This window comes from Polyodon spathula, chromosome 4, assembly GCF_017654505.1.
Source record: "Polyodon spathula isolate WHYD16114869_AA chromosome 4, ASM1765450v1, whole genome shotgun sequence".
Lineage (NCBI taxonomy): Eukaryota > Metazoa > Chordata > Actinopteri > Acipenseriformes > Polyodontidae > Polyodon > Polyodon spathula.
This window is the reverse complement of record NC_054537.1, coordinates 80107370-80126742: the sequence shown is the minus strand read 5'-3', so window position 1 is coordinate 80126742 and position 19373 is coordinate 80107370. Positions and strand designations below refer to the sequence as shown.

Sequence of the window (19373 nt, the reverse complement as noted above, 5' to 3'; positions counted from 1 at the left end):
TTTTTTCTGTTGGCCCTTGTGTCTGTTTATTTGATTACTTTTGTTTAATAAAATAACTTTATTTTGACTTTAATCTGTCTCTGAGCCTCAACACTCTGTCATCCTGTCACGTTTGCTGAAAGGTGAATCTCTGTCCCAGTCTCAGGTCTTTTGCAGACTGAAGCAGGTTTTCCTCAAGGATTTGCCTCTATTTAGCTCCATCCATTTTGCCCTCTACCCTGACAAGCTTCCCAGTCCCTACTGGTGAAAAGCATCCCCATAGCTTGATGCTGCCACCACCATGCTTCACAGTAGGGATGATGTTGACTGGGTGATGTGCAGTGTTGGGCTTGCGCTAGACGTAATTTAGGCCAAATAGTTGAATTTCTGTTTCATCGGACCACAGAATCTTTTTTCCAGAGTCTCCCACATGCCTTTTTGCAAATTCCAAGCAGGATTTTACATGGGCATTTTTTCAGAAATGGCTTCCTTCTTGCCACTCTTCCATAAGGGCCAGATTTGTGGAATACCTCAGCTATTGTTGACACATGGACAGTTTCTCCCATCTCAGCCATGGAATGCTATAGGTCTTTCAGAGTTGTCATTGACCTCTTGGTGGCTTCTCAGACCAATGCCCTTCTTACCCGGCTGCTCGGTTTGGGAGGATGGCCTGCTCGAAGCAGATTCTGGGTGGTGCCGTATGCCTTCCACTTCTTAATGATCGACATGACTGTGATCCAAAGGATATTCAGTGCCTTTTGAAACCTTTTTTATACCCCTCCCCTGATCTGTGCCTTACAGACAGGTGTATTTAATCTGAAATCATGTGAACCACTTTTATTGCACACAGATAGACTCCATTTAACTTATTGTGTGAATTCTGAATGCAATTGGTTGCATCTGAGCTTATTTAGAAGTGTCATAGCAAAAGGGGTGAATACTTATCCAACTTTTCAGGTTTTTATTTTGAATTGGTTTGCCGCCAGTTCGCTTTGAATATCTTTGGCAGTCAATCTTGGCTTGTTATTAACCTTCCTCACAATTCTGCTACTTGTTCTTGGTAAAATTCACAACATTGGTAGCTTCAATCCAGCATTTTAAAACAGAAGCATTTCATTGGTTCCCAACTCCTTGACAGGTTTTTCTTTTGCATTGGTACCACAAACTTTTTTAGGCATTCTTAGTTAAGAGGCTGTGCCAGATGTTAGAATGTCTGAGATGTATTATTTCCATAATCTGTTTATCTGCTTGCTTTATAGCTTGTGAAGCATCTTCCTCCGAGAACAATTGGTTATCCATGGACACTTGCATTTAGCACAGCAAGAAATGGCATGAGCATAAAGACGCTATATCGTACAATGCAGGGTCAAGACACACCAGTGTTGATGGTCATAAAAGACAGTGATGGACAGGTAAAAGATCTGCAAGTTGTAGTTTTGTGAAAGTTGATGCACCTCATGTCTTAGCAAAAGTACTTGGCCTAATATTGCATTGACTCTTGACTGATTTTGTTCAGTGGTTTTCAGAATCAATTTGAAAACTGCTAAAAGTTTTTTTTTTTTTTTTTTTTTTTTTTTTTATAATGATAGTAGCAATGTAATGTGGTATTTCTTTCTTGGACGGGGATGTGCATTTTACTTACATACCTGGTACGTTTTATTGAGTAAATCTGTTAGCAGGCAAACCACTACAATAGTTTTATTGCAGATTCAATAGTACATGTTAACTTAGCATGCCCAAGTCTTCTTACAGATTGCATAACAAATATACTGTAACAAGACAAAAAATAAACATGGACAGGTTTGAATTCTAGAGTTTTATTATCTCAACTAGGCATCAGTTATTTTAATGTTGTAGATTTCATATTGTAACATTCGCACAAAACTATTCATATGGAATGTGTTGTTTTTCATTTTTTTGTCATACAAGGGTAGCTTTTTGAACAACTGGTTTGCATTATGCAAAAGATGCAGCCAAAGGGACGTGTGCACAGGGAAAAAAGTGATCGCGATCAAAGTAGAAATACATCCAATGACCTACTGAGAATACTGTATCTGGTGTAAATTAACCAATTTGATTATGTGAACACATTTTCAGCAACAACCTGCGTGATCATCAACGTTTAAACTGAATGCAGTGTTGTCTGGCGTGAGACAACACTGCTTTAATATATTGATGTAGATTCCTGCTGCTATTAAATGGTACTGTAGAAACCTGATTAGCTGCTCATTTAAATCTGAAAATAAATCTACAGGGTATTTTTAAAGAGTAAAGCCTGGAGCAAAAAATGCAAATAAACAAGTTAACAAAAAAAAAAAGATAAACTGAAAAGGTTCAGCTAACAGCATATCAGTTTTTCACGGAGTTTCGTTTATTTGTGGTTATAATTCCAAAGGTAAATAGTACTGTATATAAAATGTGATTGAATTTGAAAGTCAACAGTTAAAAATATTTATTTTTGTATTTTTACGGTAGGTCTTTGGTGCACTAGCATCTGAGCCATTCAAAGTCAGCGATTGTTTTTATGGAACTGGGGAAACATTTCTTTTCACGTTTTGTCCCGAATTTGAGGTAAGGTTATCTGTAATATGATTTATCTTTAGGAATTGTTGCATTTGTTTGTACAGTAAGAAGTTGATTATCTGGGGTTGTATTCACAAAGCAGACTTAAGTCTAAGACTGACCATAAGTCGGCAATTTGGACTGAAGTCTTATTCAGGAATTAACAAAATTCTGGTCTTAAGGTCTTAACTTTAAGACTACCCTGGAGGAGGCTTAGTCCAGATCTGCCATTGAAACAACTTCTTATTTTTTTCTCCCATGGCTGAACAGGTGATAGTATATGATTTATCTGATGATCATCCAAATGAGAAATGATTGAGAGGCCGATATTGTTTTAACAGACTGTCAATTGAAACCCTAACAAATATTTTACATACCGATATATCTCCATCCAGCTTTGTTGCAGGTGATGGTTTTTTGGGGTTTTTTTTGTATTACATTATTAAATATGTTATTGCAATGTAGATCATACCATTAACATTATAACTATACTTAGGACTGTAAATCTACCTTTAATTTATAACAAGCAGCACCAAAAGCATGGCTTGAGAGGAATGAAGGCTTCATTAGCAGAGGTAGAAACATACAAATTAATACCAGTTCCGTTGTTGTAGTTTTGTGTTTATCGATAGCATTTTTTTAAATTTTATTTATATTTATTTATTTTTAGCAAAAATATATTTCGAGCTTTCCACAGCTATAAAACAAATCTACAACCTGTGTACCCTTCGTGTGTCCTGCTGTTTCTTCCTGTTTTCCCCTCTGTCTGGTTACTCCATTATTACCAGAAACTGTATCCTGTTTATAAAAATGCTTGCATCTCATTAAAAACCAAGGACATCTTTCTTAAAGGGATACACATCTAAAAGCAAATAGAAAGATAGACATTTAAACAAATATTTTTTAAATATACTTTAACAAATATTCCATTAAGTACAATACATATAGAAATGACATAACATTCTGCATTGTTTTTATTTCACTGTAATTACATGTGATTGATTGATTGATTGATAGATAGATTGATATCAGTGAGAGCTTAACCACTGTAAAATAATTCAACAGGTCAGGTTAAAATTATAACGATATATTTTTAATAGAAAATTACAAAATTCTATAATAAAATATATGCATTTGACGTTATTTATATTTACGTGACATAATGATTTTTCTTAAGTCCCAGTGAAGAAGCTAAATTATCAATCTGTCCCTCAGGCAACGGCTTTCTCTGGAGTGGAATACAGTGAAGATGTTGCCCGCGGACAGAAACGCTGGTCTAAGTTAAGACCCCCCAGAAAATTGTTTTGTGAAACGGACTTAAGACTTGGTCATAACAAAGTCAGTAAAAACGACTTGAGTCCTTTTTTTGGTCTTAGACTTAAGTCCGCTTTGTGAATACGTCCCCTGATCTTTTGACTTTAAAAACGTCTGTCATGTTGAGTGCAAATCTATTGCATCGCTGTCATAAAAGACATGATAACCAACCCTTTATATATTTGCAGTTTAGGGTTTTATGTTGTATGACTTTAATATGATGATTGTGTATTTCATATTACCAGTTTTACAGTAGAACCTCAGAGTTATGAACACCTTGGGAATGGGGGTTGTTTGTAAATCTGAAGTGTGTGTAACTCTGTAAACTGTAGTTTTCAACGGTTTTAATGAATGTGTACACTTGCTAGCTACACCCTCAGTCTGGCAAATAAGGATACAAGGATACAGCACAATAATGCAATAGTCATATTGTTGTGGTTTTAAAGTCTTTAAAACTATAATTGGAAAAATGCCAAATTTTAAGTTAACCTTGAAATTGTAGCAAAACACAGATTTTAAATGTTCAGGAAAACCTGGGTTAAAGTAGTGCTTCTTTTTAAACAAAATTAATTTGTGCAGCTTCCTCAGGCATTCAGCCTCCTTTGGCTTGGGGGGGGGGGGAGCTGAACAAAAAATTGTTTGTTAAACTACCAGAAATTGTGTATTTTGGTCTTTGTCTTATTAATCAACTAACATGTTTTCTTGAATGATGTTATATTAAGTGTAGTGTGCCAGTACTTTTGTCTGTAACAGTACATGTTAAGGTAATGAAGGGCACAACTTATTTTTCAGGTCTTCAAATGGACAGGAGATAACATGTTCTTTATTAAAGGAGATATGGACTCTTTAGCTTTTGGTGGAGGAGGGTAAGTGACTTTAGCAAAACTATTTGCATCACAATGTGGTTCCCTTTCAAATGCGAAATGACCCAAAACCTGAAAAAGATATACCAAAGCTGCTGTCTGAGCCAAGACTGACAAGACAAGAGCCATGTTCATGCGTCCTTTTTATTAGCCCTAGAGTTTTCAACCCTGATGCAGCTCCTGAGCGGCCTGCTGTGGAGACTGCCGAAGCGCTGTGCCCTGCTAGTCAGGCACAGGGGACCTTATGCCATCCCAACCCATCGAGCCAGCAGCTTTGGGTCTGGCCCCTAAATGGCTGCATTTGAGCCATCTGGGACTTTCCAACAAGGTTAATGATGCCTGCAGAATGCCAGGCCATCGTCCACTCATTTTCAAGATGGGTAGTGGGGTGTTTTCCAGGTGTGGTGTCTGCCTCATGGGTTTGACCCCACGACCTGTGGAATTGGAGGCTTTCCATCCATTTCCTTTCCAGTCTGACAGAGAGCGACAGCTCCATACACTCTGTCCAGTGCGGGCCCTGGCATGCTACATTGACAGGATGAAAAGTCGGAGGCAGTCTGAACAATTTTTTGTCTGCTATGGGGCGAAGTCCTATGTTCAAGCTCTGTCTAAGTAGCAGCAGTCCAAGTGGATAGGAGACACAGTCAGGACTGACTATTAGCTGGCCAACTTGCACCCTCCAGAAGAGCTTACAGCACATTCCACCAGGGGCATGGTAAGTCAATGCCGCAGATCCTCAAAACCCTGTAAGTAAGGGCGGCTTCCCACTCTGACCCGGGTTGAGCGATACAAAATGCTTGACTGCCATTCCTGAGCTGACACGATTACAGTCACTTCTGCAAGAAACGTTTCTGTTTATTCTGTTTAGCCATATTTGTGTTTCTTGAGACACACCATGAGCCAGATTGCAGCAGGGATGAAGAAACATTTCCTCTGATCAACCTTTGAGCAAACGGTTGAATCCACAGAAGCTTGGATGGCAGCATCTGTAACAAGTGGCTTCCGGGGCATTGATACGTGCATTTACTTGCGTCTGTCACCCAGATCAACCCTGCTTTATCAAAAGGAGTGTACAATCGCACACGCGACCCGCATGACACCGGGTCCTGCGTATGTGGGATGCATTTGCAACCCTTTCCATCATTGACGTGAGCTCAATTATTGCAGCTGACAAAGGGTTCCACTTGGGGAACTTTTGTTCCGATACAACACACATTTTTGTGTGTGTTGGGGTTTCAGTAATGATTAGTGAGGCTCATTTGATTCAACAGTCGCAGCAATACAGTACTGTTTTTACACATGCTTTGGCACCCCCTAGTGGTCAGAATATTAAGCAGTTCAGCAGTCGATCTTGTCAAATGTATTTCTGCATTTACGTTGTCTTCAGTAGTCTGGCTTTCTTTCTGCTGTATAGATAGTTTGCCTGTAAATTGAGGGGCTGAGAACCACCTTCCATATGTAGCACTTTTGCATAAATAAGTTATCCATCATGATTAATTGTTAAATCTCTAACTTGTATATAAAATAATTTAAATTCATTTTATTAAAACTAAGTGTGTGCCATTTTCGTTTATACTTTTAGGGGAGAGTTTGGGTTGTGGCTGGATGGAGATCTCTATCATGGAAGAAGTCATTCATGCAAAACATTTGGAAACCATACACTCTCAAAGAAGGAAGATTTCTATGTGCAAGATATTGAAATCTGGTCTTTTGAATGAAACAGCCCACAGATTGCCATAATGAAACAAATCATTCCTGAAGTAGCTGTGTCCCAGACCTGACTACATCATTAAAAAGCTTGCTTTAAAGTACATTTGTTATCTTTTTTTCTGTGAACAACTCATTCAGTACAGAACTATTTTATTTTAGGCACTTTGGTGTGTAACTGTCAAAAAAGCAAATAATTACATTTTGAATGTCTTATAACCTATGTTTCGTTTCTGTTGACCTTATTTGTTAAGATTTAGAAGAGATTTCCAGTTGGCCACTTTTACAAGTGCTGATGAAGGTAGTACAGGTTTGAGACAGAAAAAAATAAGTCCTAGACCTGTGTACTGAAGAAAGAACATTAATGAGCTGAATTCAATTTTAGATGATAGCCATCTGAGAAGCTTGCAAGAGAAGAATATACAGTTCTTCCCGGATAAGATAACACTTTTTTGATTTGAGGGCTAAATGAAGATCTAAGAATGCACTCATTTTACAAATAGGAAAGGACTGGAAAGCTTGATATCATCATAATAGGGTTCATCAGCATATGACAATAAAGAGCAGGATCTGTTACTGTTAGAAAACCATCATTTAGAAGAAACTAAGCAAACTTTCCATACCAACAATTCTTCCTTGAATGAAGTAACTACAGTACTGTATTATAGTTCTTCTGCCATTCAGCAGCGTAGCACATAGCAAATATCCTAATACCAATAGTTGTAATGTTCTGTCAAGTGGGTGTATGTGTCAGTTCAGCTAGCACTAGCCTTACAGAAAATGTGTGTATAAGTAGACAGCAATGTGTTACAATAGATTTGTGGAATATGCAAATTGCTGTCATGTGACCTCCAAAAAAATAAAAAATAAATTCCAGGTTAATTGTAGTGCAATAGTTACTGTCATTCTTTTAGACAGACATGTTATAGCTTGAAGTGACTGTTTAGAATGCCAAGGTATTTCTGTGTATTAATAGTAAAGCCTGGTTACATGGTTTGTTATATTTAGGGCTTCTGATTTTTGGTCTTTTACTCAGACTTGTCTTACTCTTATAAAAATTCAATTGATACCTGTTAAGACATTTGAGTATCTCAATCACAACTGAGAAACGTGTTAATAGTAAAATTGATTTCATTTACAGGTTTTTTTTTTTTTTTCTTAAGGGCTTTTAAATCATAAGTCTTACTTTTTTTATTTCAAAGCAGAAGTGACTCGTCTTTATTAGTGTAAGTACAATTAAGCATCATAAAATACTTTTTTTTCATTAGTTTTAATAAAGATTAGTCTATTATTGACATGTTGCAATCCCGTTTGTACATTCTTGTAAATGACAGATTAAGGCTTGGTTAGTTTAAAAGTCCATTTAGTTGTGTCAAAGAAAAAAAACATGTAAATTAAATCAGTGTTACTATTCACACGTTTCTCAGTTGTGATTGAGATGTATGAATGGCTTGACAGGTATTAGTTGAATTCTTAATGGAGACTATAAACGTCAGGATAAAACACCGAAAATTATGTTTTACAAAGTATACTGCTGTTATGTGGGACAGACCTTTTTTTGTGCTGACATTTCAGCTTGTTTCAGATATATAATGTATATTACCTTGTACAGTTATGTTAAAATAGTAGATTTGTTCCTATATATAAAAACTGTGGATTTGTGGGTTGCTTATAGCACTTTAATCTAGAAGTTTTTAGAAAATGAAGCCCAGTAAGTACTTGGGCATCATTAGAAGTAGCTGTACAGTACTTTTTCTTTGTCTAGTTCTAAAAATGTTATCTGTCTTAAGAAAGCTTGCTGCTACAGTCTAAAAGAAAAAAAAGGGCAAATGTAATATTCTGTAATCAAACAAAAAAGTATATATGCTGAATGTTAAAGAAATACAGGGCATCATTTTTTCCTCAATGTTTTTGCTTATAGTGCTATAACTTTGTTAGTATGTAGACTAAATGTTTACAGACTGATATAGAACTTGGAGTTGCAAATACAGTGAAATCAGCAATATTATTGTCCTTGTGGAGTTACAGCTAACGATACAATAATCCTAAAGGGGTTTTACGAGAACATAATGTAATAGTGACGTATAGTATAAAAATAAAATTACTGTAATCTGGGACTCCTGTCTGAATTTTTATTTTTATTAATTTATTTATTTTTAAAAATGTAATTTTGATTACATGATGCTTTATGCATGCTTAATTCATGGAAAGTTACATTTTTGATTCATTGTATGTGCATTATAGAGAGGGAGTTGTTTACTTTTGTATTTTAGTCAGATGTGTGTTGTGCCCTGCGGAGCCCCCCACCCCTCTCTCCCCTGTTTATAACGCTCATATTGTGTGTCCCTTGAGACCCGCGTTATAGCGAGGGAGCACTATACTTAAGTTAATTTTCAATAGATGATTGAACAGAGACCCTTTTGCATATTCAGTATATATCTGCATCATATGCAGTTGTATTCACTTTCTTATTGCAAATATATCATTTGTGCACAGAACATCAAAGGAAAATACCCCACCCCCTCACCAAAATAGCACTTTTGATATTCCAATAGAGTATAAGTGTCTAACTTTAATTTTTAACTACCATCTTAATGAATACATGTCTCTGGGTGGATGGCAGTAGGCGTCAGGATAGCACATTGTCTTAAAGGCTCTTGAAGGTAAATGCTGCCAACTAAAAAGTCTATCCACTTAAAATCAACAATGTCTTATTTTGAATGAATTTACAACTATCTTAATAATTTTTAACTGTTAATAAAGTAACAATGAAATAAGGTTTACTTCTACTGAATACCCCCAGTATAAAATACAACGTAGACTAGGGTTGTCAGTTAAGCCTCCAAATATCAGTCTATTAGTTGGGTACACAAAATGCAGGAGTACCGATGTTACAGGAAATAAGTTAGCCGTGAAATAAGTTAGCGTTTGCCTTTTTGAGCCTTTCTGCGCACGCGCGAATTTTAGATGTTAAAGGCAAGGTTCTGTGGTGATTTACCCAAGATTTTACAGATGCCATTTGTATTTTTTTAAGAAACGAAAACTGGTATTGCAGATCGTATTTTTTTGTTTAAAAATGTGATGTTTGACATCACATTTATAGAAGTGTATTGCAGACATTATTTAAAAAAGTAACGTGTCGTCTTATTTATCGAATTGTAAATGTACGCTTTTAGTTTTATAAATACATTTTATTTAAAGTAAAACGCTCGCTGTGTTTGGATGTGCAGTGTGTTTTTTTTTTTTTTTTTTTTAGCAAAAATAAATATTTTAAAAACATTATTTTGTCAGTATAATTTGTTTATGCAAAGTGAAAATCACTACTTGCCAAATGTTTATTTCCTTTCAAAAATGTTGTGTCATATCATACTGTGGCATAAGAAAATATAAGCGTTTATTCTATGTAGGCTTAAGTTTACGAAGTTATTATTTTCACTGTAAAATGCTCGGTTGTTTTGTATTTTATTTTTTTTTTTAAATAAATGTTATGGGGATACAAACACTTTTATTGATATAGAGTATACTGTTTTGACGTTTTAATCAAGTCTAAGTGAGAATAGCTAAACCTGTTTTAATATATACAGAAAATGTATACTTTTTAGTGAAATATGGTGTTTTAAGAGATATATAGGTAGATCATTTGAGAAACGCACAAAACGACTGGCTTCCTATACATACTGTCATATGATCATGCGAACACACGCAGATTTCATATATACGGATGTGTATATATATACACACACACCTGTATTATGAATGATAAATTAGAGTGCAGTACTTACAGATCGATGCTTGTAATGCGGTCTGGTTTTGTTTTTTGTACATAAAAATAAATCTTAATGCTTAATTGTTTCTGATATGTCGTAACCAATATACAGAATATCGTATCTATTTCTCTCTCGGTAATATCTGTACAAAGAAAACCTATAATGTAAATATCTGGTGATTACAAACTTAAAATGACAACTCTGATGATGGTTTAAACTGGGAATATTAAATAATAGATCTTGTCATATTATTTAAAAAGTGTTGTTATAATGATTTAACACAAATATAATGCATATAAAAATAAATCGCACAACCACGTCTTTGTGGTAGCTTAAAGTTAACTGTTATTATTAAATAAAATACAACATGATACAATAAAAAGTGTTATTAATATTATAACAATGTGTTTTCGATTTTAACCACATATACATTAGCTTTAATAACGATCCTGACAACATTTTTAAAAGTAAAACAATTTTCTGAATTACAGTTTACCGACTTCAATATTCTTTAAATTCGCGCGTGTGCAGAAAGGCTCACAAAGGCAAACTCTAACTTATTTCCAGTGACACTGGCATAAAATGTTTTATCATCTTTGGGCAGCACTGATTGTACTTGCATTGGCTACATGTGGTCATCTATCAGGAAACGCAGACGGAGCGCGCAGCCTGGTAGGAAAAATATACTGTAAAAAAAACTAAATAAAAACAGCATTACGGACAGGTTTAACAGTTCATTTTTAAACTCCAAAATAGTACAAACTACATACAGTCAGTCAGTGTGCACAATTTATGTGTATGTTGTTTGTCAGGAATACAAGCTCGTCGACCTGCTGGATCCAAGGCAGCACATTTTTTGTTTACAATACACAGAGGGCCTGTTCTTAAGCATTTTCAAAATTGATTCACTGGTAGTCAGGATGCTACCAGCAAATCCGATGCTAGTTAATACTTAAGCAGGAAAAGATGAACACATCCACTGCTTTCATTGACACAATATCTAAACCAGACTGGGTTTATTTAATTCCAAAACATTATTATAAAACGTAACTCCTATAAGAAGAGGCTTATCTTTATATTTTGAAAGAGGTAATATTAATCCTTTAATAACACAATTACACCTGTTGTTTCTTCCTGAGCAACATGCGAAGAATCCAACCCTTCCTCACCAACTACTCCACGCAACTCCTCGTTCAGACCCTGATAATCTCCCACCTGGACTACTAGACCGCTCACTTGGCCAGCCGTGCTACTCCACTGCTCCGCTCACTCCACTGGCTCCCAATCACTGCTCACATCCAGCTCAAGACTCTTGCACTCGCCTACAGATGCCTCGACCAGACTGCACCCAGCTACCTCCAGACCCTCATCTCTCCTCAACCTCTCCGCTCCACCTGCACTAAAAGACTGGCTGAGCATCCTCTACGCTCCCCTGCCTCCAGAGCCTGTTCCTTCTCCACCCTCGCCACACAGTGGTGGAACGACCTTCCTATGGAATGTCAGGACTGCCCAGTCCCTGACCACCTTCCGGCGCCTCCTCAAGACACACCTCTTCAGACAACACCAGTAAAACTCAACACTTCCCTTCTGGACAATATAGCACTCTGCCTTTAATGAACCTTAACTTGCACTTATCTGCTCCCTATTTTACTGTATTTAGTCCTGCACGTAACCCAATCTGTAGTACCATATTACTTAAATTTGGCGCTGCAGCGTTTATTTTAAATTGATCAAAATGACTGCAGCGCTTAAAAGAGGGCGGCCTTTATTAATAACACTACGATTTTCCAACACTGCCATATTTTATTACATGATTTATGATGTTTTAGAAGTATCGCGGTTGCTTATTTTCTGTAATACAGTAGGCTACCTGGATGTAGCAGCGTGTGTGGGTAAGCTACTTTGACTACAGTACATTTATCGGTGACAGTTACCGAGAGCCTATTAGGTGGGAGTTGGAAGTTCAGGGGAGTACTGTATCGGCGAATCAGCAGTGTGTATTGGTTGTTAAGGGGCAGGACAATGCTGGTGTGGCAGTTAAATTCAAGAGTATAATGTAGATGTTTTCCTGCACCAAAAATTACCTCAGAATATCAGCTTGATTTCTGTAAAAACTACAATATATCCTACTCTTTTTTTTTTTTTTTTTTTTTTTTTTTTTTTGCTTGTTTGTAATATCTCTGCAAGAGAAACCAAAACTAAATCTTCTCATAGATAGTAAGCACATTGTTTTTATTTGTATGGGATTGAGTACGAGAATTACAATTGAAGTAAAAACAAAACCACCTGTAAGAACTTCAGAAGGACTGCTGTTCTGTATGTAGTTTGTCTTGTATTTTTTTTCAGAACAGCACTACCATAAAATAAAATGTGCTTACTGTGTGTGTGTACATTAGTTTGTAATTTACACGCTAGATTGATGCTCCCGTCTCTTCAGGGGTGTTACATGTACATAGTCAGTGTTGCGCGTTTATTTGTTTACTGAGTGTGTTTTTTTAGTAGGGGGAGAAAAAAACACCTTAATGTTTCTGTATTGATAGCTGCGTTTATTCGAGGGTGGTCTCTATTATAAAGCTGATATATGACTGTGGCATCAATATGAGGGCGTCTTTAATTCAAGGGCGGCGCCAAATTGAAGTAATACGGTACTTTGTATTTCACTTGCACTTGTATCTAACCCTGATGTAACTATCAACACTGTTACCTACTCTTGAAGGCCCCAATATCAAATCATACTGTGTTTTGTATTTGCTCTTATTAGGACTGAAATCATTGTATTTTGTGTCTTGCTCTTAATTGTACTGTAATTCTTGATATGTATTTTTTGTATACAACTGTAAGTCACCCTGGGTAAGGGCATCTGCTAATAAATAAATAAATAAATTAATTAATTAATTAATTAATTAATTAATTAATAATATGTGAACAGCATGGTCCATAGTGGTTTACACCTTACTAGAACACATGCATGAAAGATTTGTGCTAATTTCCTATCTGTTGTGTGATTTATTCATTAAAAATAGGATTCAATCCTATTTTTTTCACAACGCTTAAGTGCCGCCTGGGGTGTGAAAAGTTCTTATTAATTAACATTAGAAAAGATTCCATATCATCAGCCAATGAGCTTCCAGCTATAGCGTACATTAATACACATTAGATGCCTGCTGGAATATCACATCATCACCTGTGAATCAAATTTAAAATCAATCCATGCAAGTAGTGGCTTTTTCTTTTTGACTTGCTGCATTTTTAAGCGTAGTTTACATCTATTGGACAGTAAATACCAAACAAAGACATAATTGGTCCAAATGAATTTATTATTCACCAAAATCAACACTCCTGTACCAGCTTATCAGCTCGACTGGAGCTCAAACACATTATCTTTCAACAACAACAAAGCGAGACAAGGAAAGTTCGGTGATATTCCTCCATTCAGATATCTGGCACTGTTCAGATAAAACTATAAGCAGCCCTGGCAGGTAAAAACATTTTTTGTTTAACAAAGGTTGTTTTTTTCCCTCTAAATATGTATGTGATCCTTTGGGACTACTTTCTTAAAATGTTTCTCAGCGGAAGGGTAACAGATGAATCATTACAAGTTCAAGGTAAATGTTTTGTTTGTTTTTTTAAAGAAAATGAGCAAAATAATTTTCTTATAGGGCTAGTGCCCTCTCGATGAAGTTTCTACCATGTGATGGTTGGCCTTGACTTTTGTTAGCGCCCTTGCCTTCGGCTCGGGATGCACAACTCCAGTCGCGGTCAGCTAACACACAGCAGAGCCTTTATCGACAGCACTATCGTTTAAGTATAGGCTCTATTATTTTTGTTGCATCACAGCACTTCACTTGTCGCATCGCATCAGGTATTTGGCAACCTTCAATCCAAAAATTGTCAAAGATAAATACTAACCTTAGTACACTGATTTACAGTATACAGTACTGACAGCCTCATTTTAATGTAAGTGCTGATGCAATCCAGTAATGTTATTCTAAAAGAGTAATAACCACATGGTCATCTCTACCTTGCCATAACATTTCTCCCTCGAAATGCAGCTTTCCATGCTTCCTGGCCCTCATGAGGATGCCAACCACCTTATCAGAAATACGCACATATCTGTCAAAAAGTTGTCCAAAATTTACTCTGATCTTTCCGTCTGGTCCAGGGTCCTCCATGGTTCTGATAACAAAGCACATGTCGCTGATCTCGCGGTGAATATGGGCCTCTGCTCTTTTTGCCCGCTCTGCAGTCTTGGTGCCCTCCTTTGGCCTTCCATAGCCTTCGTCACCCTTGTGGAGACGGGTGGCCATGGACATGCTGTAGTCAAAGTTCTCACTAAAAGGGTTTAGCTTCTGAGTCATAGTGTGCTGTTCAGCCCAGTTTTGCCATCTACTCTTCAGGTTACCCACAGGACTGTGTTTCTTAGCAAGAAGATTGATCCTTTTTGTTTCAGCCACGTCTTTATTCACTCTACAGAAAACATGTGTCAAATCACAAGTCAATCAAGTTTATACTTTATTTACAAAGCATTTCAGTGCAGGTTATTAAAAAGATACAACAAATGAGTTTAAAAGAAGCAATTTTCATACCTTTTTCAATTTTCTGTAGCAGCTAAATTAATTGTATTAACATTAGTATTTTAAGAGAAACTGATTGTATATAATTTCATGAAAGGACACATTTTTTCTTTCTCTATACATTAAGGCAACATTTCATCTGTACCCACATACTTACAGTGTAGTTGATGGTTGTTTGATCCTGACAGGTGAATATGCTGTTTCCTCCTGTTTCTCAGATATTTCCATTTCCTCCTGGTTTTTCTCATCTCCCTCTAAAAAACCACTGTCCTCAGTGTCTATGCTGTTACTCCGGGTCTTGTGATTTTCATTCTCCATGTCCTTCCAGCCCTTGGTGAGCTCAGAGACTAGGTTGGAACACTTTCTCCTCCGGGTTGGAGACTTGTTCTCGTACACAATTTTATCAGCCTCATTTGTTTCATTTTCATATCTATTTGTCAAAAAGCTAATGACACTCCCTTTCTGCTGAACCTTACTTGTTATGGTTTTCATCACCTGTTTGCTTCTGATTTTTGACTCCAAAAGTTCCTCACCAGAATCGCCTTCAAGTTTCTCTGCAGATTGAAATGTCTTTTGAATAGATCCCGTTGTTTGATCAGCACTTCTCTTTTTATATTGCTTTGTTTTTTCTTCTTTTTCAGCATAAGGTGCCCAACCTGAAGGTTCGCTGGCATGCTTATTTTCATTTTCTGAAGCCCACCGCTGCCAACTTTTAGTCAAGCTGCAAACCATGCTTATGGTCCACAGTTTTTTTATATTTTTGTTGGTTTTGGTTAACTTATTCAGATTAGATTTTCTGTCTGATTCTGACATGTTGCCTTCCTTCTACCTCTAACTTCTTCTATTTTGTATTTCAGCATTGCTGTGCTGGCTGAAGGAGAGAGTAGTACTTTTAAATAGGAATGGGCACTTTGTGACGATGGAAACTATGTCAAGCATTCCCACTACATAATCTTACTCTGACACTGTCACCTGAAAGTCCCTGGATCACATTTCATCATAGAAGATGAGCATCGCAGATGGTAACCAAGACTTGATGATAAGGCACGCTAATCTTTTACAGCCACTGTGTTAATGAAAGATGGAGGGGGGTGACAGTTCTTTAAAAGCAGACACATTCTACAAGGACAACTTGAGTGGTTTTACACTGGACCCTACTCAACAATACTTTATGTTTAATATCATATTATGTACATTTGGTGTGGTTCTATAGTGTTGTTCATATTAGTTCATTATTTGATATGCTTACTAACTATCCCACCAAACAAGTGCTTCTGAAAAGACTCCCCATGTTTAATTGTGGGGAGGATGTCTGTGTTGCACAAGCATCAGTTCATAATTCTTCACTTATGAGTCATAGTGCACAGTGCAATGTTATGACTATGTATTCTAAAAGTGTCACTGTGGTGCTCAGTTCAAGCATACAGTTTTTTTTTGTTTTACTGAGGTCATTCTACAAAGGTGTAGTCATTTCTATTCATACACAATGCTACTGTACGATTATTTTGACAGGACATATGTGGTACATTACTGGAGATTTATGGATTATCTGGAAGATCCCAGAGTATGTAAGTGGCTTATTACATGTCAGGATATAAATATCTTTGTAATGATATAAACTGAGTTAATCTCTTAATGTTAAAAAAGTAATGCATGTTTTATTCTCTTTGTATTCACAGAAGCATTTGTTTAGTTTATCTGACCAATTTAGTTCTTCTGCCAACAAAGTTTCATCCACTACCTATAAAATATATATATATATATATATATATATATATATATATATATATATATATATATATATATAATATATATATATTACTAAAATCATTCTAAAAATTAAAAAAAAAAAAAAAAAACATTAATTATTATTTTAAAAACTATTTATAGAACAAAAACTACTGAACCAAAACAAGTAAACAGGTACAGTTTTTAGCTTCAGACATCATGTGTAAGGGGCTCACAAACACCTCTGGAAAATTCAGTCATTTAAAGGCTCAACAAACAAACTGCAACATTACTGTTTTTAACCATTGCCGATTTAAGATTTACACTCATGAACCTTGAAGTTGCTAAGCCATGGGCAACATAATACATGTCTAGGAGGACTTATAAGTTAATTTCAGGTGTGACCAGAAACGAGGACAAAGCCAACTGGACTGGGGTGATCTATTGGCTGGGTTGGGTATAAATGAATGTCTGGCTGAAGAGTTTTGAACAAACTGTGATCTTGCAAAAGAGTAATGGAACCTGTTTTGGCACAGCACTGAAAAAGTCATGTCTGCAACAAGTGAGAAATGAAATGTGTCAACTCTATGTTCCAAAATTAGACCTGTTTACCTAAACAAATTATATAAATGTTGCCAGCTGGGTTCCCCACATAATCAGCATGAAGTGGCCAAGTTCTATAAACCAGATTTTTAATTCCATGCTGTTAAGTGTCAGATAAACACATGTGTTGAATAGTTACAAAGTATCTGCATGTATAGGGACCTCTAGTTACAACAGATACATGTTCAGTTGTAATAATATATTAAAATAAGTATATTAAAAAAAAAAAAAATCGGAGTTGTTTTATTAATTGAAAATAAATCCAATGCCCTGGATAAAAATAGATTATGATTTTATATTTTGACTTCATAAATGCCAAACGTTACAAAGCTCCCATGATGAAAGATTTATTGTCTCAAAGATAATGTCATGGCTTGTCTTACAACATTTAGGACAGACATTTGTTAGGCAGTATATCACAGAGTAGTGTGCAGCACTATTTGTCCAAGGCTGTTTCTAACCATAGAATATGGTTCAGGGTCCAGTAAGGTGTCAATTTTTAATTGTGTGCTGTCCAAAGAGATTTGGGACTCCCTTATCTACATTAACATTTATTCTAATTGGATAAGATATTAATCTTCCTGGTTGACAGAGGAATTGTTTGTAATATGAAGCAACCTTCCACAGAACCAACTATATGTATTCACAATAAGTTTGTTAGGTGGGTTGGTTCTGCACTCAGTACGGTTCAGTTCCCATTTCAAACAAATTACATGAATAGGTTAAAAGCATACTAATAAATTCGATTGTCAGTAGTATGATTCGGGTAGAGAAGCCTTGGGCTCAGTTCTCTTTCCCATGGGAGACTTGGTCTTGACCTCCACTCCACCCCCACCCCCCTCTCCAAGAAGAGGGAGACCTACAGCCCAGCGTTAGTGGATTAAAAACTTGAAACAAATGATAAAAATAAAAAAAATGGGTCAATTCAACATTTATATACAAGTGCTCCCTCAAGATTTGGTAATTCACAAATCCGGTTAGGCCATCTTTGACAGTAAATTGGACATATACTAATAACCAATTCACTGATCTCAAAATCTGGCAATTTATTATGTGCAATTCTGATAGCAAAACAGTGTGGGGACGCTGTGCTGGGCCTGTATATATTGAGTTGGAAAATCAAGGAATGAAGTGGTTTGGTCTAGAAAGCAAAGTAGGATGCCAGTGCATTTTCTATAGTTAAGAGTAAATAGCCTCAAAACATTTGAACTGTTTTTATTTATTTTCCCTTACCTTTTATGCTATTTAATTTGACCCCTCTGTAACAGTGCCTTGTTTTATAAACATTTGCTTTTATTTATTTGACATAATACAAAATAGGAAGGGTGTTTAGTGCCCAATCCCTTAACTCAATGCAGATTGAGAACATAAGTATTTTTACAAAACATACACCTCCAAGCTCATTTGGAGTGAGCAAAGGTTGAAATAAACAAACGTTCTCCACCTAGTATACTAACTATCCTAACTAGTATACACAATTACATATTAGATTATACAGCCGACTATACAAAGTTAAATATTACAATAGTCACAGAAATTTGAGACACTGCAATAATTTTTTTTTCTTCTTTTTTTTTTTTTTTTTTTTTTTTAAATCTAATGCCATATTCTTTATACAGTGTGTGCTTTAAACAGCATGGGGTATATCTGTGCAAACAGCATGTTGTGCCATTACTTTCCTACAACCCCATGATCTGAGGGCTGCCTTCATCACTGATTTTATAGGAGTGTTTACATGATACATTAGCACAGAAGCTTGGATCACTGTCTTTAGAAAAATGCTTGGCTGCCCCAGTGGCATGCCAATCATCTCTGTGGCTGCTTGCTACCAGAGAGAAGACTCACTGGCACATGGTAAGCATGCTGTGCATATTGGGCTGCAACGTGACCCAAATAAAATGATAGCAGACACACTTGGAGAGAACTACATGTGCCTACTTGCCCATAGTGCTTCCTTAGGATTTAGAAAAGGAGTGAAACGATACTAGCAATGTTACCTGGAAATAACTTGACAGTTGATGTACATTGAGAAGCACTGCCTCTTAAAAAGTTGGCACATCATAGAGTGGATTAAGTGCATAGCATATTTCCTACAGCACCAGTTTTAAAAGGAACAACAAACATGGTTGGACATATACTATTGACTAGGCTTTAGATTCGGGCTGTTTTCTAATACTCCACAGTTCTCACCAAGTATGTTAACTGAAGGGCTCCTGAATAGCCCTTTATGTCCAAGTCACAATGTGTTGGTGAGGGTGTATACAACAGGCTGGGGC

The 19373-nt window shown here is 36.3% G+C and overlaps 2 protein-coding genes across 7 annotated transcripts in view; one reads left to right on the top strand and one right to left on the bottom strand.

Annotated features, from left to right (window-relative positions):
• Positions 1–7308, top strand: part of LOC121314919 (oxidation resistance protein 1-like) — a 143841-nt gene extending 136533 nt beyond the window's left edge. For 4 of the 6 annotated variants that reach the window (XM_041248669.1, XM_041248666.1, XM_041248667.1 and 1 more), the window contains 5 exons: positions 1239–1391; positions 2455–2550; positions 3757–3879; positions 4648–4721; positions 6301–7308. In XM_041248669.1, the coding sequence (XP_041104603.1) occupies positions 1239–1391; positions 2455–2550; positions 3757–3879; positions 4648–4721; positions 6301–6436 (582 nt within the window). In that variant the 3' untranslated portion in view covers positions 6437–7308. The remainder of the gene's footprint in view (positions 1–1238; positions 1392–2454; positions 2551–3756; positions 3880–4647; positions 4722–6300) is intronic. The other 2 variants (XM_041248671.1, XM_041248670.1) reach the window with 1 other exon arrangement.
• Positions 7309–13488: 6180 nt separating this feature from the next.
• LOC121314918 (actin-binding Rho-activating protein-like) lies at positions 13489–16064 on the bottom strand. The gene is made up of 2 exons (XM_041248665.1): positions 14924–16064; positions 13489–14659 (listed from the first exon to the last, which is right to left on the bottom strand). Exons 1-2 carry the CDS (start codon positions 15577–15579, stop codon positions 14176–14178), a joined length of 1140 nt encoding a protein of 379 aa, XP_041104599.1. The 5' UTR covers positions 15580–16064; the 3' UTR covers positions 13489–14175.
• Positions 16065–19373: the final 3309 nt, after the last annotated feature.